Below are 23619 nucleotides of genomic sequence, written 5' to 3' on the forward strand. Positions count from 1 at the left end.
AATAATATAAAGAAAAATTTTCAGTATGTGGCTCATCAGACTAATTAATTCGTCGCATCGTTTTGCCATCTACTTCTTCGGAATTGTTATAAAATCAGCCTTAAATCATTCCTAAGGTATTTCACCAACAGTATAATATATACACGTCATTAAAAAGTTTAACTAGAACACTGATGTAATCCTTTTGTATCATATTCAAGAGTTCAGCTGGGATATTGTCTAGCCCAGTTGATTTTTTGATTTTGACTGATTTTATTGCATGAAGAACTTCAGATTTTAAAATTTCAGGTCCTTCTTGATTGTTTTGTATATTTGGCGTGTTACCTTGGAACAATTCATTTATATAGTTACTGCATGTTTCAAGTATTTCTTGTTGACGAATAATAACTTCCTGCATTTTTTACTAGAGTATTAGTGTTTTTCTTATTATACATGCTAGTCACTTCACGAACTCTCTTGTGAGTATTGAACATGTTTCTTTTCTAGTTCTTCCATTTCTAAATATCGATCCATCCACTTTTCTTTAGTCGATCGTATTTTTTGTTTTATTTCTTTGTTTTCTTTTGTATTCGTCTGCCTCGTCCATGTATGTCTTCTTTGTTCCATAATAGTCTAGGCGGGATCTGTTTTGGATTGGACATTTTTCATAGGAAGCTATTTTTTTGCTGGAATCCCTTCAGGATGTGCCCAATATTGATAATCACGATATGCGCCAGTCGAAAACCCTGTGCTAAATTTTTTATTTAACAAAATCTGAAAACAATTGAAAATTTCTCATTTTTTTGTTCCCATTTTTGTAGCAATAATTGGAAAAAAAGTACAAAAAAATGAAGTTAATCCTCTAACTGTTTTCGACTTTCTAAACTTGACTTACAAGCTCTATATTCCGCATAGAAAAACCTTTTAATATGTTTAAAACGTGTGCTAAATTTTATTAAGATTGGTCAAATAGGTTTTGCATAATAATTTTGCAACCCAGCCTACTGGAAAAAAATCGCAAATTTTCAAATTTATAGTAGGCCCTAAATAAGGCTCTCAGATAGTTGCATATTTTTTACATATAAAGGAAGGCTCAAACTTTCAAACGCTTTTTGTAAAATTCAAATCGATTCACTAGGAGAGCCTAGAGAATTTTTTAAAGTTTTAAACATTTTTTATATATATTAGGCTTATAAACAAATTGAATAACTTTACGAGCTTTAATCATATCAATTTCAAAATTTATACACTTAAAGAACATTAAAAGACACTTCTTTAAAAAAAAAAGATACATTCGGCTTACTAGTTGCCGAGATATTGAAGGTCAAAGTTGGCATACATTTGCCGTGTAACCATAAGTGATAGAGGGCTCGTTTTTAAACAAATACCCTCGTCTTGTCAAGTACTTTTTATATGAAAAGTTTTACGTTATGCGCTTCATGGCAACATCCATAAAAAAGACAAATAAAAAACCGTTTTCGAGTAAAATGTCGCTCGGAACGCATGAGAGGTGGTGGTGGGGGACCAGGTGGAGGAATATCTCGGCAACCAGTAAGCCGAATGTATCATTTTTTTTAAAGAAGCATCTTTTAATGTTCTTTAAGTGTAAAAATTTTGAAATTGATATGTTTAAAGCTCGTAAAGTTATTCAATTTGTTTATAAGCCTAAAAAATGTTTAAAACTTTAAAAAATTTTCTAGGCTCCCCTAGTGAACCGATTTGAATTTTACAAAAAGTGTTTGAAAGTTTGAGCCTTCCTTTATATGTAAAAAAATATGCAACTATCTGAGAGCCTTATTTAGGGCCTACTATAAATTTGAAAATTTGCGATTTTTTTCCAGTAGGCTGGATTGCAAAATTATTATGCAAAACCTATCCGACCGATCTTAACAAAATTTAGCACACGTTTTAAACATATTAAAAAGTTTTTCTAGGCGGAATATGGAGCTTGTAAGTCAAGCTTAGAAAGTCGAAAACATTTAAAGGATTAACTTCATTTTTTTGTACTTTTTTTCCAATTATTGCTATTTTTTCAACAATAAACATTAAATTTTCAATTTCTCGCTAACGAAATATTGTGTAAAATTGAATAACGAAACTTTTAACTTCTTATAATTTTTTCTCTAGGATCAATATTTTCCGAATTATAAACGAAAATAGGAGCAAAAAAATGAGAAATTTTCAATTGTTTTCAGATTTTGTTAAATAAAAAATTAAGTATAGGGTTTGCGACTGGCGCATATTGTGATTATCGATATGGGGCACATCCTGAAGGGATTCCAGCAAAAAAATAGCTTCCTCTGGAAAATGTCCATTATGGTCTGAATTTCTACAGATCCCGCCTAGTCTATAAGGTCTAGTATTTATTCTGTCATCTATTGTTGTTTCTTGAATATATTAGTTACACTATGTTCTAGTATCTTGGTCATATGTTCACGAAATAATTTCCATGTTTTCTCAACATTTTCGGTTGTTGTCAATTCCTCCGTTCAATTGTTTACATTATTTTAGATTTTACTTTTGTTAACATCTGAAATAATAAAATTATTTTGCAGATGTTTTTCCTTTATTCGTTTTAGCCTGACTTTTGAATTGGAAAATAAAAGTTTGTAGTCAGATTCATTATCTGATATTTGATATGCAGGTGTACGGGCTAGCAAATATGATCAAATGGTGAAGTGTTATAATTGTGATATTATTTCTTCAGTATTTATATCAGCGGCGAATCTAAAGTGATTTATCTCTCTAAAACTAAGTGATTTATTTTTTTTTAATTATATATAACGTTTTTAAAAACATTCAGTTTTTTTTTCAAATGAATAATTATATATTTTTTAAAATTACAATACTTATATAAATTATATAAATATATTTTATTAGTATGGAGCCACTAGTGTTTTATTAATATATTAACCATAATAAAAACAGCCAAAAATAAATACTTCGGTCACATCATAAGGAACAGCGAAAGATATGGGTTGCTGCAATTAATTCTACAGAGAAAGGTAGAAGAAAAATGGGGACCCAGAAGGCGAACGATTTCCTGGCTTAAAAATCTACGTACGTGGTTCAACACAACAACCACAAGTCTTTTCAGAGCAGCAGTTTGCAAAATACAAATTGCCATGATGGTCGCCAACATCCGAAACGGATGGGCACTACTAGAAGAAGAAGTATGGGGTCATTCCTGGTAGGCCAGTAGGCTAAAACGGACATGTAATAGTAGATAGCCGATATAGAGAGTGCCGATCAGCCCCATCTCTTAACAAGGCTGGATCCGCTGCTGAGTTATAGGTATGCCTGGAACCGCATTTTTTCAGTATTTGTTTTTGTATACTGGTATTTCAGAAAGAATTTATAAATACAACTAGTATTTAAGTTTTATGATATTTCAATTTGATAAGTTCAGCTGCAGTACCAAATCTCAGAGGATAATTATTTGGCAATCCAATGTCATGGCGACCTCAGACGTAGTAGAGGAAGACCACAAAAACAGTGTCTAGACGATATCAGAGCAAAAGTGGGGAGAAACTGGCACCAAATAGCACGAAACAGAAAAAAGTGGAGAACTCATGGGGAGGCCTTTGTGCAGAAGTGGATACAAACAGGCTTAAGAACAAACGAAATAAATATTTTTGATTGCATTTTGTAATTCTAAGATAGGACTCTTGATTGATGATAAAAACGATAATTGGAGGAGTAACATCTACTTAGGGGAAAGTAGGGAAGTTAAAACAGAGTCTGATAAATCAGTAGTGGATATTCTTGCGTAAATCAGACCTTGATAGAATGTAATAGCTTTAGTACAAACCATTGCAAATAAGTTATCGAAGTTTTAAGTAACAATCGTAATTGAGACAACAGTTGCATATTTTTGGAAAGGGGACGACATTTTCTTTATAACTTTTCTCTTTTCTTGTACTAAGAATTCATAGTCTGTTCTTTTATTAATAATAACTATCGTGTACTTTATCTGTTTCTATTTATATTAGGAACACTTTACTCACTGCTTATCGTTTGTTTCAAATTGAGCCTGCCAATCCCACGTAGCTTGAGAAGTTTCTAGGTTATAATACATCGATGTACAGATGGGCATACAGTCACACTTATCTTTTGCAATTTTTCCTTGTTTTAGTGCGTGTAACTTTTTCTCTATATTTGAAAGTAGAAGTTCGCCTGAAAAGTAAGGAATTTTAGAATACATTCAATATACATAAATGGTTTTATAGAAGAAAAATAGATTTATACAAATCATTTAAAAAAATACTTATTAACTACAATAAAACAGACCATGTAATTATAGAAGATGACCTGAATGCTTTTTTTTCTCATGCCATATGCAAAGCTGCAAGTCGTCGACCAATTATAGAATTCTTTACTATGGTCATAACATTCTCTTCGGCATGCCTTAATATAGTAACAGCGTTTGATATTCCACATCAGTCCCTTATATTTCCAGCCAGGAATGTTGTTTTTTATCTGGTTCACGTTTTCCCTAATTTTTTTCCTTGTTGTTTCCATAGTTATTTTTATATTTGTATATTTCCTTAGTGTGGGTATCGAGTATCGGGGTTCCTTCAACACATGTCCTAGGTAAGAGATTTTACGAGGTTTTGTCATTTAACAATTGTCTTTCTAGTCCACTCCTTTTGCTAACGAAATAGTAATCAATGTGTAACGATAAAGCTATCATTATCGATAGCTCTAATCACCTAGATTATTGGATACTAATTGTTTAACGATAAAGTGTTACCTCAGTCTTGTAATTATAAAACGACACTTTAGATGCGAATTTTATTGTTAGGGCTTCGAATAACTCTTTCTTAGGTGTAGGTACGTCTTATCTTAATGTAAACTGTACAATGAGAAATTTGGCAGAAACAAATAAAATAGTATACGTACTAACTAATCATATTTATTAAATGTAAAGAAACAAAGTGTAAAAAAAGCAAATCTTGCATAAGCTGTAGGCATTAATATAATTGTAGAAATTAATAGAAATGTAAAATAATACTTATGGCAATTATATTTATACACTGTCTCTTCTGGGGTTTAAGTGTGGTCCTCTAAAAATGCTAAGTCTTCTAAATGTAGTCTTTCATGGGGCTAAATGTAGGTTTTACGTGTGGATGTTGGTGTGAAGGTTGATCCATCCTGATAGCATGCAGTAAGAGTTTTAGACTCGCTACATGCTACATCCCAATCATCTCTAACTATGTGGGTAGTGTGGGTGTCCCACCAAAAACGCGGACAAGACAATGTCCAATATATAATGAAACAACTCAAGAAGATTGAACTAATAAAAGTGGAAATTGGGTAGTAGACATAAAACATTTAATAAAAATGGGTTTGTAATCTAAAATTCCACTTTAAATTCAAAAAAGATATCTAAAAATTCTTCTACTTTGAATACTCTGAAGTGATAACTGACATAACAATTGGAAATGCCTACATACGAATAATTTTATAACTGGTTGTAAGTAGGAGAAAGTTAATCTACGGGGCTAAATAAGGGGGTACACAAAGAGTAAATAAGAATAGAACTGAAATAAATGAAAATTTAAATTGAAGAATAATGTTTAATGAAGAAAATTTAACAAATATGTCGATCGTATTCAAAGTTTTCACTTTGAATGACCAGGTTTCGACGCCATACAATACAATAGGCGACACATAACACTTGATTACACGCATTCTAGCACTAAATGATAAATAATCACAGAGCAGAAAATTCTTAATTTAAAAAAACGTTGTTGTGGCGTAGCCAAGCGCCCAATATAAATAAACTTGTGATGCGTGTAATTATATTCCCATTTAATTTGAGAGGCGTATTGTGCTGTTTTCTACTAATTATCCTTAATTTTATTTTGGCAATATTAATACGAAGTCCGAATGTACACTGGATTTGTTAATTTTGTTCAAAATTACTCGAAGGTCTTCAATATTATTAGCTATTATATACAGCATATAATAAAAGAGACATTTTACCATGAGCAACTTACGTTCACTTTCAAATATACAATTGATCCTTTCCTCAGAACAAACCGGAACATCGCGTTCTCCTAAAACAAAGAGAATATTCAAATAATTAAAATTTTTAAACACAGAGACTAAACAGCATTAATAAACATATAAGCTATAAGCAAATAAGTGGGGACGGACAGAAAACACCCAAGTATTAATTATTATTATTTATCATTATCGTCCCAAAGCCTGTAGTGTCCATTGCTGCATATAGGCCCCTAATACTTGTCTCCAGTGCTCCCTATTTTGGTCGTGTAAATTCAATGTGTTCTAACCCTCTTTATATCATCCGTTACAACTATATCTGCCTTTCCATTAAGCGTTTAGTCTACTACAATGTTTTCTACTTCCAGTTCCGCTTCATATGTTCTATTATTTTTACAGCATGTGTAATCCCTGTTCTGTCTTTTATAATGATATTTGAAACTGTATATCTTAGTAATAATCCCAACATCGACTACTCCATTCCCACTGAGCTACTCATAATTAGCGTCTCAACGTTAAACATGCCTCAATTGTTTTTTAATTAGCTATTTTTAATTATTATTCTTATAAGAATCATTTAAAAGTATTTACAGAGAAAATAATAGATGACTATAGCAAAAAAAAGAAAACTAGCTAAGAAACAGCTTACAAAGACAAAAAACGCTAAATAAAAGATTTTTTCTTTAAGAGCACTTACAGCTATAGCAACTAAAATCCAAGAACACAACACATAAATGCTCACTTGGCATGTAAAAATCGACACATCCACATTGCTTCAGAGTGTGGTTTGTTTTACATTCTATTTGGCAATCCATTTGGGTATAATTTACAAAATACTGCAGTTGTTTTTCATTAGGAAAGTAACAATTTCTTTTTTTCGGAGGATATCTACAAAACAATATTTTTAATTATCTTCGCAATTATGCAATTTTTATAATAGAATGTGAGAATAATTATTAATTATAAATTATTAAAAATATTAACAAGGACCTTTTGATTGCACTTGCTGTTGTAGTTATTGATGGGTTAATCGCCGCTACCACTACTTGATCTAACGGTACTCTGAAATGCTGCTGTCGTACACGAGGAAGCCTACCGGGATGGCTTATTTCAATCTGCAAAATAGTAAATAAACCTTTATAATTGTTTGTATTTAAAAATCAAAGAAAATAATAAAAGACGTAGGAGATATAATTTTAAATTATACACAGCATACAAAGAACCTGAAATCATGAAAATAAATCATACAATAGTAGAATATATTGGTATCCAACAAGTAAGATGGTATGGACATGTTCAAAGAATGCCCGAACATTATTCTAACATGGCAACCTCATGGAAGAAGGAAAATAGGAAGATCTATGGGCGATTGGATAGTACCGAAACACGTAGGAAAACAAAGAACCTACCATCATACCATTTTTAAAGATTTGACGTTTGCGATGGATAGACATGTCAAACGGATGCAGGAGAATGAAATATCAAAAAATAATAATAGGGCAGACGCCAGTAGGGAGAAGGTGAAAAGGAAGATCCAAAGAATTTCAAACGTCAGCAAAAAAAAAAATAAAATTGCTAGAAAGCAATTAAGAAATAGAAAGCTAGATATGCAAAAGTAGCAGAACGGTACTCGAAAAAGATCACCAACAGGCTAAGGAATTAAAATGTAAATGTAGAAGACCAGAAAGATATAGAGGATGGAGAAATACGAAAAAGGATAACGCAGGCAAACAAAGCTTATTTTGCCCTCTCCCATATATTTCGGTCTAAAAGTGTCCACCGAAATACAAAGATGAGAATCTATAAAACTTTAATTCGGCCAATAGCATGTTATGGCAGCGAAGCATGGGTCCTGAAAGAAACATCCAAAAACAAACTCGACACATTCGAAAGAAAAGTACTGAGGAGAATACTAGGACCTGTGAGGGAAAACGGAATCTTCAGAATTCGATATAACAACGAGCTCTATCAACTGTATAAGGAAACACCCCTGTCAGACTTCATTAGAATACAAAGATTGCAATGGGCCGGACATGTGATACGAATGGGAGAGGATAGGCTACCAAAACGAGCACTGAACGCCAGAATGCAGGGAAAGAGACCAGTTGGAAAGCCAAGAAAGCGCTGGGAAGACACAGTAAGCAGCGACGCACAAGCACTTTTAGGAGTCCGTGTATGGAGAAGAGCAGCCACAGACAGACAAGGGTGAAGGCAAAAAATAAAGGAGGCCAAGGCTCATTTTGGGCTGTAGTGCCGTAGAAGAAGAAGAAGAAAGATATAGACTCCTACTGGACCAGAATAAAGGAAGATATTATTGAAACAGTAGCAAACGTTGCAATAGGAACAAAAACTTGTGCCCGTAAAAATCATTGATTTGATGACGAATACAATAATGTAACAAGAGAAAAATAAAGTCTACAGAAAAGTGTTTACCCGATGAACAACTGTAAAAAATCACCAGAACTCATATATGTAGAAAATCTTAACACAGAGAAAGAATGCAGAACATTCTATAAGAAAGTTAACATTAACAGAAAAGAATAATTCAAGACAACTACAAACCAATATGACAACTATAAACCAATGGTGCCCTATTAACAATAAAGACGGATGCGTTAAACCGATGAGTGGAATACTTTAACCGATAACTTAATATAGAGGAGCAAAAAGAAAACCTGGAAGATGTAGATGAGGTAAGCGGAACAGATAAGTATGAAGAGGAATCACCAACAATTCTTGAAATTAAAGACGCAGTTAAAAAACTAGCTAGAAACAACTCACCCGGAATAGATAATCTACCAGCGAAACTACATTTATAATAAAGCTCTCCACGATACCCTAATAAATGACACTACAGCAGCTCATAAGAGAAATATGGATACAGAGATCCCTTCCCAGTCATAGGAATATTGGAATGATTTGCTCCTAAATACGTCGTATGAAATATTCTCCACTATACTCTGCCACCGTATGGCACCATATGCAGAACGAATACTAGGAAAATACCAGGCTGGTTTCAAAAGTGGTAAATCAACAATCCATCCGACTGCAACCCTGAGACACATTTTAGAAAAAATACTGGAATACGGCATAGATACTTACCACATATTTATAAACTACAAGACAACCTAGGTTTCTCTAAATAGAGGAAAGATCGTCAGAGCAATGAAAGATTTAGGAGTACCAAATCAATTGGTAAATTTAACAAAACTACAAAAATTGAATGTAGAGTACGAATCCAAGAGGAACTGTCTGAAACTTTTAAAACAAAAAACAGGATGTGCCAGGGAGACTCTTTCTCCTGTAATTGTTCAATATGGCTATGGAGAAAGTAGTCACAACCACCGATTCAATATATAATTAATATACTCAGTGACATTAGACATTATACCCCGAAGGAAAAGTTTCTTGAAATTAATTTTTTGGCAACATGGTAGATTTACATCAAGAATGAAACGATAACGTTGTCAAGAATTTTTATTAACAAATAATCAAAAAAGAATTAATAATGTGTTTGCCGATCCCGTAGCTGAATATACTCCTGTATAAGTCTAGGCATTGACAAAATGAGATGATCGATGTCTGCTTGTGGCACCTCGTTTCAAGTAACTTGAACTTCATGTATTAACTGTGCCAGAATCGTTGGATAATGGTGCAAAGTGGACAGTCTTCTTCCCATCATATCCCATATATATTCGATAGGATTTAAATCCGGGGCACGGGGCGGCCACGGCAAAACGTTAACGCCAGCTTCTTGGAGAAAGTCCATAGTTTGACTGTATTAATGAAAAAGAACATCTCGACGGCAGTCGAGATAAGGCAATCAAGTGGTTTGTAAGATGTCATCAATATAACGCGCAGCTGTCATTGCCTCGAATAAACACAAGTGATGATCGGCTACCATAGGTAATAGCCCCCAAACCATTACTCCAACTGTCCTGTGTAGGATAAAGGCATAAAGGCAAAACGAATGATGATGATGTTACAGTTATCTTTTCTATATTCAAATAACCATAACCATAAATCAAAAGGTACCTTAAATCCTTGTATAGACGATCCACACGAATAATCCAAGTCTTCGTCTTTCACAGTGAGAACACCTTCCAACGAGAAAATGGCACCAGCATACAAGGCTCGTCTAGGATAAGTTATAGCACCATCGTCAAGGGAGTATCCATTTTCAATAGTCCAATTTGATAGTTTTGCTCTATGAAAATCCTTGTATTGTTCACTAAAACAAGATATATAACATGTTGAAAATACATTTTGATGTATGCGGATAACAGTAATTCCAAGAAGTGCCCTGTTTTTTGGTCATACATTTTTCATTATTACACAATATTTAAGTTTTTTTCTTAATTCTCTCTTTATAAAACTTCTTAGTTTATTTATCATCTATATTTCTAATATATATGGATGAGATAATTAAGGAATGTAACGTAAAATAAAAAAATGCATGTGGTTTATAGAAATTTAAGAAGAGTAAACATTTCAGTTGGAGCATTGTCATATTGGCCGAAAATGAGAAACAACTACAAAGAAATATAGAAATATGGAATGAAGTACTAAAAAGATATGGACTAACAATAAATAAAATAAAACAAAAGTTATGGTGGTAGGAGAAAATAAAGCAGAAGAAAAGATAAATATAAAAATTGAAGAAGGAAATATAGAACAAGCACGAACCTTCCGATACTTAGGAGCAAAATTAGAAGACAAAGAAAGACAGAAAACAGATATTAATAATATAATTTTAAAAAACGATGAACCTGTACTATGCAATAAACAATAAATTCATAATAAGACTGAAATTATAAGAAAAACAAAAATTAATGTGTTCAAGGGCTGTATTAACCTTTGGTTGCGAGTCGTGGCTACTAAGAGAACGACAAAAAAATAATATACAGGCAGTAGAAATAAAATATCTGAAACGAGTTCGAGGAGTTACCAGAAGAGAGACACTACGGAACACTCAAATAAGAGAAGATTTGCAATTAGAGTCAACATTAGAATATATAGAAAGAAAGCAACTTAGTTGGCGGGGTCATCTTCAGAGAATTGAGAATACAAAAGAGTGAAAGAAATTTGGCAGGCAAAAACCCAAACGAGAAAGAAGAGTATTTTTCATGTGTTTCCTCTGTGTTATTTATTTTCTTCCGCTTGTTTTCTCCATCATATATTTGGTTTGAGTCCTAATCTTCTACCTCGTGATGTCCAAGCCATTATCGCCGTTAAGGTTTTGTCTTCTCTCTTTTCAGAATATATTCATACTAAATGATAATTTGCGAATGATTTACTTTGCCTATGTTTTTATTTTTGATCCATACTAGTATTATATAGAGATCTAGACCATCCAGATGATGATTTTCATGAAGATATTTCATGAAAAAAGGTTTAAATCGCTATACAGGGTGTTTCAAAAAGGTATGTCATAAATTAAATCACGCATTCCGGTGACAAAAATAAATTGATTAACAAAAAAAGTTACAGCCCTTTGAAGTTACAAAATAAAAATTGTTTTTTTGCATTATCTATCTCCTAAACTACTTAACATTTTGTAATAAAAATGGACACGTTACTTTCTTGTTCTGAAAGCATTTTTCATAAAAAAGAAACATCAAAATCTCAGCGCACAGAAAAATTTTAAGAGGGGTGTGCAGCCCTAAATCCCCCCCAATCTTTTGAGTACGTTCAAATCAAATGAATTTTGTGGCATCATTGGTTTAACACATTATTTTTAAAACTTTTGCCTCATCACTTTTTCGAAAAACTAGTTTTTTCCTAGTTGGCCATAAAATTACAATTAGTTTGTATGGATACAATAATTACAAACAGTTCCATCAATAATAGTCAATAATTTGAAGCTATTATTTATTGTGTGAATAAGATTAATATTAAAAATTTTGATATTACAATGGCCTACACATGTCAGGAAATGGCAAATATGCATTAAACTTTGGTTAAGTTGGATCAGATTAAATTATGATTTCAATAAACTATCGGGAACATTATAGGTGAATGTCAAGGAAATATTACAGCAGCCGCAAAGCGTTATGCAGTAAAATACCCCAATCGAAATACACCTGATAGACGATTATTTCTGACCATTGATCGTTGTTTACGGGAAACGGGTACATTCCAACCGCAAGTTGCTGGCAATAGTGGTCGTCCAATAATGGATGCAACTGATGAAGACATTTTAGAAATCATTGAAGACGTGCCTAGAACAAGTACAAGGGCAATAGCTCCTCAACTAAATGTTCCTCACGTAAGAGTTTGGAGGCGTTTGAAGTATCAGCTGCTTAAACCCTATCACTTAACAACGGTTCAAGAGTTATTGGTTGAAGATTATCCTAAAAGAATTGGATTTTGCAATTAGTTGTTAATGGAAAACACTCGAAATGTTAATTTTATTAGAAATATTTTGTTTACCGACGAGGCTACCATCAGTAGAAATGGAATAACAAACCATCATAACGAGCACATTTGGACCGAAGAAAATCCTCACGCCATAAAAACGACTCATCACCAAAGGACTTTCAAAGTTAATGTTTGGGCAGGAATTGTGGATAACAATCTAATAGGTCCAGTATTTCTTCCCAACAATTTAAATGGTGATAATTATTTGCAGTTTATTTGCAGGGTATTTTTTTATTTTTATGTTTAGTTAGAAAGTATTCTGTTTCCAACAAGTGCAGCGTATGTGAGGTGTTGTGATTGATATTTAGAGATTTAGACTACGTTTTGAGTTTAATACTTGAAGAATTAAATAATGAGGTAAGCATTACTTTGTTTTTAATTTATTAGTTAGAAATATATTATTAATTTTGTTGGGAATAAGCCACAATTTTACTTTAAATTAGGTTCATTTTAAATAAATAAATAAAAAATAAACTTATTATAAAGTAAAATTGTGCCGTATTCTCAAAAAAGTGGAACAGTAGGCGGTAGTGTAGACTAGCGCAGAGCATCATACTGTTTTCTGGATTTTTTAAATTTAAATAATATTTAAATATAAATTTAGTTAGTTAGTTAGTTAGAGTTCTCAAACCGACTTCATTTTCTTAAACGTGGCATTTTACAATCTAAAATATGCAAAAAAAAGTTACTTCCGGTTTTACTTCCGTTTTTTATTTAAGAGGGGCGGAGTTTAACAATCATATTGTTTCCGTTTCCTAATGTAAATCTTACTTGGATATAATTTTCAAGCTTTGCCAAATAAAGACTTGAAAGTGATAATCATGGCGAACTAATTAATAATATTAGATAGTCTCCATGACATTCAAGAGTTATAAGATTGCATAAACACGACATGAACAGAAAAGGGTCTAAAAATGAATAGTTCTACGACAAAATGTATGATATTTAATCACCAATCTCGCGATGATGCTTTCCTAAGATAGTTAAGAAAACATTGAAAGAGTTACTCACTTTAAATATCTGCTGAATTACAGACCAACTAGACTCAAGTAAAGAGATCAAATGCAGAAATGAAGTAGCTTGCACAATGTTTCTAAAAATAAAATGATTCTTTTGTAAACACAGCTTAAACTTACAATTACGTCAAAGAATGATCAAGTGCTATATTTGGTCGGTGTTGTTACATGGCACCGAGGCCTGGACTCTGAAGGCTGATACGATCAATCACCTTGAGGCGTTTGAGGTGTAATTGCATAAAAGAATGCTCCAAATGCTATGGGCAGTGACGTAGACCAACGAAGCTGTGTTAAAAGTGGAAATCACGTTCGTGAGTTATTGAAAACTATTAAAATAAGAAAAATTTTATGTCTAAGGCATTTTCTTAGAGGAGACCGGTACATCTTATCATGAAAAGTAAAATCGAGGGTCGCAGAGTAATTGAAAGGAAGCAGATATTATGGCTCAGGAACATTCGCGATTGGACTGGAATACGCAGTGCAGAACAACTATTCCGATTAGCTGAAGACCGTGAACAACTCGCCAATGTAATTGCCAACGTTAGGGGGACCTGATATGCCACCGAAAGAAGAAGAAGTAATATTCAGGAAAAAAAGTAAAAATGGACAAAAGGTGTAAGTGTAGAAACAGCATCTGTACAATATATTTTGACTATTTACTTACACAGTTGGTTTAAATATTTGACTTCGATCTAATATATTAAAGGAATAACAGATCCCTTCGTCCGTAATAATTGGAGTAAACAAATCAGTACAATTTTCTTCGTATCCCATGTATTGACAGTGTGAGATTGTCGAGAAAAAATCTGGTTGAACCTAAAACATAAACGTGTGTTAAGGTAATGGTCAAAACAAAAAAGCGACTAGTTTTAGCATACATTTTGAAGTTATTTGAGTAGAAACTAAATGCAATAAATAAATAGTACAAATATTTTAAAAATTTTTCTTTTCGGAAGTACTAAATCTATCAAGCAAATTATATTACAGATCTAAATAGATTTCCTGAGGTACATCCAAACTTCTTAAGATTGTGAACCGTATATATACAAGCCATATGCTTCTGAAGTGGCTGAAGCTGTTGTCACCTAAATATTTTTTGTGTGGGGGATCATCCCATTCTTTGATTTGGTTTTACAGTTTGTGGTATGTTAAAATGCCAATGAGTTCCAAATTTGACCTCATTATGAAGAGTTATTGTGAACACATGCTATCATATCTGCGGTTTACTTCATGGTATTGTTCTATCAATTATATAATTATGAAAGAATATATTAGAGATAATTCATAATATGGCTTTTGATCCTGCTCTCTATTATAAGTATTTTTAATCTTATTTTTAACTAATTATATACATATACAATAATACTCTTTCATGTAAAGGTAAGCAATGATACAACTTTTCGAAATAGTTGCTTGGAACATTTTATCTGAGACATTTAGGTCGAAAATATTTACTTTAGTCAAATATTTCAACTTAAAATATTCTCAATGCATTTGGAAATTGTATTTCTTATATTTACACGTATTTACGTAAATTTAAAATTAATTAGGCGATTGCTCACGTTTGTATTATAGTACTAAAGATTAATGGACCAATAAGTTGTAAAATTAGTTGTAGAACATAATTATGGGTCCGCGTTAACTTTAATAGAGATATATGTAAAAACAGAAACCTGACATTACTAACAAAAAAAAATAAGTTTCTTACTGGAACGAGGAAATTTTGACCGAAAAATGCAGTATATAACTAAAAATAAACAATGAAAAGGCGAAGTGTATACTTGTCCCAAGAGGCAGTTTTTATAATATTAATAATATACGAATTGAACAATGTAGAAGAATGAAATATTTAGTAACAACAATTGATAGTTTAAACGAATGAATAAAGGATTATTACCAAAAAGAATATAAGGAGAAATATTAGACGATTATTTCTATTTATCTATTTCATCTATTACCTGGTAGAAAAGGCGTTATAATTGCACAAAGGCTAAAATAATTCTGCTATCTATAAATGAAGAAACCCTTAAAGTTTAGATAAAGGACATCAAAGTACAAATAAGATTAAGTAAGAGAGGTTTTTACAAATATCAAAGTTGAAAATAGGAGGATAAAGATTGAACACATACAAAAATTAAACTCAATTATAAATATGAATAAATCTAACACAGAAAGTTGTCACAATAAAAAGCAAGTACCCAGTAATGTGGAGATTTGAATGGCAAGAGTTTTAAGAAATATATCATTAGAACAGTCGCTGGACTGAACAACCCAAGCTTCAGGGTTCGGATAGGACAAGTCTTATCCGAGCACGGAGCTCCAGAGGCTGGAGTGACCAGGGAGCAGTCCTGCCACCCCTACTGTACACAATATATACCGCAAATGTTCCAAGAATACCAGGAGAACACTACTCAGCCTTTATGCAGACGACACAGCGATTGCAGCCAAACACAGAAACTTAGAAGTAGCGGTCAACAATCTACTGATAGCATTTTATAACTTTGAAGAGTGGTTTAAGCTGTGGAAAATAGCAATAAATTTGGAAAAGACACAAGCGATCATATTCACAAAGAAAAGAGAAACCCGAGAGGAACAATTGTTAGTGCAAAATAATCACATCGAGTGGAGAAGAGAAGCGAAATACCTAGGAGTAATTATGGACCAAGGTTTAACATTCACTCAACACGTGGATACAACCATCCAGAAAACAGTAACAGCCATAGCAGCAATAAGAGGACTCACAGGCAGAAAAATCAAACTGCGCATTAAGAGGAAAATGATCATATGTATCTCTCGCATGGGGACACATAAATAATTCAAATAGAGAGAATACAAGCAGCCAACAATACAATAACAATCTCAGAGAAACTGCAAATGTACCCAGATACGTCGCTGAACGTTTTCTGTTCAGAGAACAGAAACAAGTAAGATAAGATAATATGCAAGAAAAAGCCAGAATTAAGTTTGCAGAATTAGAGAATCACCCAAGCTCGATCCTGCGAGAGATAATAAGCTATGATGTGTTTCATCGATGGATGCACAAAAGATCAAAACAGTAAATCTTGTATTTCTACTCCCTCCTTTCCTTTTTGGTCAGCATTCACTCTCGAAAAATATAGTATGTAGTTATTTATTAACATGATTTTCCATTTGACTTTTTTCTTTGTTTCATACCCAATATTTGTATTTTATTCATTTCCATGTCCTCACATAGCTCTAGCTCTCTTCCTGTTATTGTGTTTATGTTCCATGTTCCTATTGTAAGTTCTTCCTTATCTCTTTCTTTAGCGCTTCGAACATAAATTTTTTTATAGAAGGACCTGGAAAGAGCCCAAAACTAATGTAGTAAAGCATATTGACTCTTACAGTTTAGAAGGCATTCTTCATCTTTGATGGACATACCAACTTTAGGTGGTTCCAACTGCGATTGGAATCACTATATTGCGAGGGAGCTTTTCCTGGTGAAAAGCTGACTAATTCTGAATCAAGTTACATTCCTGTGGGTGGAAGATAGAAGAAAACAAAGATAATAATCGAAGTAACTGAAAAGCAGGTATTAGAGGTAAAAAAGAAAGAAAGGAATGCGGAATGATGAATGGAGAGCGTGGACAGAAAAAATGTTTTACGATAAACAGTGCTGCAGAGATATACAAGACAAAGCAGTGATAGGTACAAGAAAGCGAAGGGGGTTCACATAGGCTCTTGCAGAAAATAAGAAAGCTTTTTTTAAGATAGCGTTTTGAGGAAATTGAATGTGTAAACCAAAGAAATAAAGCTAAGAAGTTCTACAGTGCAGTAAAGGATATGTTCTTATTACTCTTCTTGTAATTTATTTATTTACTGTAAAAAGACACCTTTTTCAGTACTTTAGGTTTTTTGTTTACATTTTGTTTTGTACAGTAGTGAATTAAATAGTGTTTTTCTGTTAAACTAGTATTTCTCGTAATTTTAATTATTTGCATTAACTGAATAAACGGTTTTTAGATGAAACACCCAAAAACATTAGACAATGATATACTGTTTATAAAATTTGAATATATGTTCAAAACGTGCATCCAATATTTTACATTAATGTTGTTTATAATTGGACTGGGGTTAATATTTTAGGTGTCTCTTCGTTGATATATTTAAAACGTGTTCTGTAATCAAACTGCACTCTTATCATCATTTGGCTATCTTCCTAGTAATTTCGAGATGTAATGTCGAAATAATACTGAAAATACCTACCTCTACGGTTTGTTGAATGCATTTGTAATCAAAGGAAATTAGGTTAAAGCACAATTGCTGAGTTACGATGTAGGATTCTATACTCATTCAGTAAAAGTTTGTAGTACATATTTTATATTATGTTTAAAATTATGTATATGTGTACCTACTTGAGGAACTGACTTAAATCTAGATGAACTGAAGAAAGCTATCAGTGAAGAAATTTCACATACTATCATAGAAAATGCATTTAAGGAAATATAGGAAGGAATAAGGAAATACAGCATACATAACCAATTATTATAGACCAATATAATTCGTATCTAAAATTTATAAAACTTTTGCCACGATTCTCAAGCCCATTAAACAGTGAATGACATATACTAATCAGTAGATCAGGCGTGTTTTAAAAAGGAATAAAAACCAGTTTCTATGTTGATTCAGACGGTCCGAATCAAAATAGAAACTCAATGATGATATTGTGATCCTCTTTAGGAACTCTTCTATATGAATATTTCCTTCAAAGGTTTTTGTAGACCTTGTCTAGAGTATTTTAGGGTCAAATAGGTCTGTGGGATTTAGCATCAGTCAGAGTTTCCCTTTTATGACAATCATGATTCTGTTTAGGATTTTTCAAGGAGCAGAAAAAGAGCAAAGCTTAATTAAGGACAGCATTGACTAAGTTTATGGTTAGTGGGAATATCCTCTGTATGTTTTTCAACTTTTGTGGATGATATAGGCTCCGGGAGCACTATTTTTGCTTCAACTAAGCAGCTACCTGATGATGTTTTCACAAACAGGCGCAGTAATAGGAGGACTAATGTCCTCTGCACGATAAATAAGATTGGTAAGATATATCGGACTTGGATTAAGGAAGTATTTTAAAACTGTAGGTCGACCATTGCGTTATTAGAAGAACGGAATGAGGTCTGGAGTGCAATTTTAAATGTCAGACTTTTTTTGTTTGAATGAGATCACTTGATTATCTACTAGGAAGTGAGCTTGGAAAATAGGTGTTTGTTTATATTCTGTTTCGATAAGAGGGTATTTAAATCTGTTTTATTCACGGAGGAGGTGGCATTTATGACAAATTACTATCAGAATTCGATCAGAAAGAGCTGGAAAAGAAATATCATACTCGAGATTGGTATCAATCCTTTCATCAACTTGCTCTGCAGTCAAAATTCAGCAAAACTCAAGAAGTTTCGTGTGATGAATTCTTGAAAATTTTTCCATTTACCTCTGCAATAACTCCGTCTGTAGATTGTGGTCATTGGGGATAGACCTTGTTCTGGTAGACACCTAAACTTATTACTCTTAAAAATAATTTCTCGATACAAGGTTATCATTTTATTTTTGACTGTGACTTCTTTAACTGAACGTTACATATATTCAGGTTTTTATTCTACCTAAATCCTTTTATTTGCTTCCTAAATCCTATTTGCTTTCTTTTCTTTCTTGAACCTCTCAGTTTCAAATTCTAACAAATCCTTTACCTTTTCTAATGTGAATGATAATCAAACGACTACAAAATGTCCTTCGTTAATCAATGCTTCATTAAAATAAAAAATATGTTTTTGCATTTTCTTCTAAGTTTTCGAATTTTTCTTAAATATAACTTCCTCTAACAAATTATTTCTTCCTCTATAAGCACAGATTTTCTATCGTACTACTCCCAAACGAAATCTAATATTTGCGCAAAATTTTTCACAATTTGTCACTTATTAAATTTGGCAAATATTCGTCAATATTAATGACTGCTAAAAGTTCGTCCAAAGTAAACGTGTTGAAATTAAAACGAATGCCCTTTTCTTCGAATTTTTGTTGTTCAATATAGCCTACGTGCTGGAGTTCTCTTCCCTTTTATGTTGTCGGTGATTTTGTAATAATTCCTTGCTTCGTTGTTTCAAAAGTCTATAAATGGTTGTTTCTCCAACTCCTGTCATGGTTAAACAGTTAAAAACTTTACACCGAACACTATAAGAGCATCATGTATATTAAGCACTACAGTCTTCAAATGCACCGTTAAATGAACCTTTAATTTCACAGGAGTAAAATTAAATGTTTGCACCATTTTTATTGGACGAGTTCACTTTGGAGTATAACTGAAATTGTATATAATATTGTTGTACAAACAACACATTTCAAAAATACCGCTAAAATCTTTTATTAGTTGTTACTGAATAATTTTTGAATTTTCCAGTAAATGTTTGGAATAGAACAAGAATTTTTTCGTATAAAAATCTACGTTAGTAAAGCTACAGTGTGTAGACATTTTAATAATTGTATGAAATTCTTTAAAAAAATTATATGTTGAAATACTTACCCAATCTAGAAATGAATAAATGTCTTCTTTTTGAGCAGAATTTAATCTAACTTTAGCAAATTCTATATGTTTATTAGTTCTTCTGCAGGCCAAGGAAAGGTAACCAAACCTCGCTTCACTAAAGTAAAAAATAAATGTCGTTAAAAGAATCAACGTCAGCGTACTATATAGAGTACTATACAGATGGTCGTTGAAGGTAAATACCATAAATAAAAAAAAAATAGTAATTGACAATTATCCACTAAAACAAGTTTTGATTTTAATTTGATTATAAAATTGATTGTAAAATGTTGTTGTTTTGATTATAAAATTGACAGGCTTCAGTATATATTAGTGTTGGCCTCTTTGCGTGAAATAACAAAATTCACGACCAGTCACGATGTGACCGTCACGACCACCAGTCACGATCTTGAGTAAACTTCTAAGGTGTGAACGTGACCGGGCCCGAGCGTGTGTGATGAAGTATGAGCGTGACTCACGACAATTCTCGATTGGTCGCTCTCCCACCCATTGCATCAGTTGCAGCGCTTTACAATTTATATAAATTTTAGGTGAGGGTTTCATAAAATTTGACCCAGAATTAATCACATTGGGTACAGACTTTGGTAAACATAATGTGAAAAAGATATCAACTTCTAGGAGAATTTTACCAAGAACGATTTTACCAGAAGAATACGACAGAATAAATTTTAAGTTACAATTATTTCTTGGAAACTCTACAGTTTCTTTACAACAGATTTATGAACAGAAGAATATACATAACGTAGTTTTTTACTTTATTTTATTTAACGTAGGTTTATTTTTTCGAAATATTGTAACGAAAAAGCTAATTTCAACGTACTCCTTATAAGTTACAATTTTCAGAATGATGACGCTTAGAACTAAATCTTCGAGATGAGGATTTCCAGAACATACGACGGGGCCGACAAGGCGTTCATAATAGAGACTATATAGATTACTATACTGTTATTAGTTAGTTGTTAAGATAATATTGTGCTGTAAATAAATAAATAGTTTTATATAAATTAGAACCGCGTCACGCGTATTTGGTAATTTATTAATTTAAAAATAAATTAAACAGTGGCTTTTGAAAATATATGAAACAAATGACGTAATATAACAAATTAAGAAGTTGCCAAAGGTAAACCAAAAAGTTTTAATGAGTTTATGACAAATTTCACAGAAACAGAGTGCTAAGCCCGCCACTCACGTTCCAACAGCGCAGTATAACTTTGTCGAATGCAATTGCAATTCAAACGAAAAAAATACAAGAAACGTAGGTGGTGGTGCAAAGATGGTTGCTGAAAATACATACATACTGTCACGTACATTTATTAAAAGAATTGCGATTATATCCAGATCATTTTAATTCCCATGTGTAACATGTTCGAATATTATTAATTTTCTTTTTTACCAACTCTTCATTAGTATCCGTTTTCAGGTCTTGAAATTTAGCAACCAAAATATTTACAGCTTTTTTTCTAAAAAAAGCTCTTTTCTTCCAAAGACACTCTCTTCTGTATAAATGTCAAAGAAATCTCTTAAAAACATCTAGCTTTAAGCCGTTTTTGAAATTTACCGGCAAATGATTTTTTTGCAGTCATACGATTTTGTCGTTATCACAATATACACGATCAAATTTACGACCCCACCAACTCTGCCGTACTGGTGTAGACTGACTTGTTTGTCTGCCGCGAAATCGCGTCGATTTGGTCGAATGGTGCAAATACACCATCAAATTACGTTCAATTTTGCAGCATTCGACAAAATCGTACTGTGGCGTTGGAACGTGAGTGGCAGGCTCTAGAAACAACGTGACCATAGAAGTTCAGCAGGATCTTTTTTGTGCTCCGAAAAACGTCTTTCTAGCCCACTGTGTTGCCCAAGACCGAGGTGACTAAAGGAATCAGGTCTGTATTCAATAAGAAGTTCGGTCGCTTGGACGAGTTAAAAACTCAGCAGCCTAAAGTTGGAAGAGTACTGCGATTAGAAGATGATCTTTGCTGTATTAGGTGACCAGGAAGTCTTATAGAGATAAGGCAAGCTACAAAGACTTATGGCGTGCTCTAACTAATTTGAAGAAAATCGTCTGCAATTACGACATCAAAAATTTGGCATTACCCAAGATAGGCCATGCACTAGATAATCTGGATTGGAAGATTGTCAGAAGCATGCTTGAAGTGATCTTCCGAGAAAGCGGCGTACGAATTACTGTGTGTTGCATTATCGCGAAGAGGTCGTGTCCTTCAAAGACAGTAGACTGTCATTTTTTCTTAAGGGGTTTAAGATCTAGGGGGAGCAGTGTAATGAAAAAGCTCATTTCGACATACCCTGTATAACGGTCTTCGATACGAGACTTTACAAAACATACGACAGGACCGGCGAGACGTTATGAACTGTTCGACAAGTTTTTGAACGCTGTATTTGTGTTTATATAAGCTGCGCTATTGTTAGTTAGTTGATAAGATAATATAGTGCTGTAAACTTATAATTAAATAGTTTTATATAAACTAGAACCACTCGTTTTATTTAAAAACGCTACAATATGTATATTAAGAAATAGTTCTTGGAACACGCGAGTTTGGAGACAAGAAACTGGTATTAACATACAGAAATTTACTATTGGCATATTAAAGGAGTATTATGGATATGATCGTGAAGATAAACTTTGAGAGGTATAATTCTTACAGCTAATGACTTAAATGTAGTTCTAGTTCGGTCACAATTTAAATTTAGTTATGAACGTTATTTTAGAAAGCAACAATACATTTCCAGAAGTAGCAGTAGTAATTAAAGAATCAAAACAACTCGTGAGATTTTTTTAACACTCAGAGTTAAACAGTAAACTTTACAAATCTTTAAAACAGCATGTAACGATGAGATGGAAAGATGGAATTCAGTTGATACAATGTTAATAAGTAGTCAAAGTGTATACGTAGATTTTCAGAATAAACTAATTCAATGGAACGAAATCAAAAGTCTAGAAGGTCTAAACCTCGTCACTGAAATCTTTAACTGATTTTTTTAGGTCTTTTTAGGAAATGTTCTGAAAACTTAAATTCAGATTTACATCCCACCTTAAACAGATACGTTTTATGGCAGGAAAAGCTTAACAAACTATGTCACGCGAATCCTGAAGATTCAAATCTGATTAAGGAATTGAAAATACAAACAAAAAAACATTGTGGTGTATATAATAACTTTTAATTAATTAATCAAGTTGTATCATTTCTAAAAAATAATCATTGTTTAACTTACTCTATCGGGTTTAATGTTTCTCCTTTCATCTTTAAATCCAGAAAGTGTGTATAATTATATTTGCTTGGAACTGCCTTGATTTCTGGACAAATAGTCACTGCTGGGAAAGGTATTCTCCAATTGGGTGTGTCTTTTGTAGCAAAGCTGACGATCACCGGCGTATTTTGCCATTTACTGTAAGCGTTCAGAACCAATTTGGTACATATATAAAGTGAAATTATCATACTGATTGCCCACCATATTCTGAAAAATCGATAAATTAGATACAAAAAATTATATGTTTAATAAATATACGATAAAGCTGAAATTTACTCAATTTCAGCTCTAGGTCAACAGCATCTTCATACAGGTCACAAAATTGATTTTGAAAACTTCAGAACCATAGCCCCCGCCCGCTTTTATAAA

At 32.7% G+C, this 23619-nt stretch overlaps 1 protein-coding gene across 1 annotated transcript in view; it reads right to left on the minus strand.

Moving 5' to 3' along the window:
- LOC140445895 (pickpocket protein 28-like) overlaps positions 1–23619 on the minus strand; it is a 40793-nt gene that overhangs the window by 11818 nt on the left and 5356 nt on the right. The window contains exons 3-10 of the mRNA XM_072538312.1: positions 23215–23457; positions 19957–20074; positions 14089–14240; positions 10024–10219; positions 6979–7103; positions 6731–6876; positions 5982–6041; positions 3987–4155 (exon numbers count right to left, since the gene is read on the minus strand). Of these exons, the coding sequence (XP_072394413.1) occupies positions 3987–4155; positions 5982–6041; positions 6731–6876; positions 6979–7103; positions 10024–10219; positions 14089–14240; positions 19957–20074; positions 23215–23457 (1209 nt within the window). The remainder of the gene's footprint in view (positions 1–3986; positions 4156–5981; positions 6042–6730; positions 6877–6978; positions 7104–10023; positions 10220–14088; positions 14241–19956; positions 20075–23214; positions 23458–23619) is intronic.

The sequence above is a fragment of the Diabrotica undecimpunctata genome, chromosome 7, assembly GCF_040954645.1.
Source record: "Diabrotica undecimpunctata isolate CICGRU chromosome 7, icDiaUnde3, whole genome shotgun sequence".
Taxonomy (NCBI): Eukaryota; Metazoa; Arthropoda; class Insecta; order Coleoptera; family Chrysomelidae; genus Diabrotica; species Diabrotica undecimpunctata.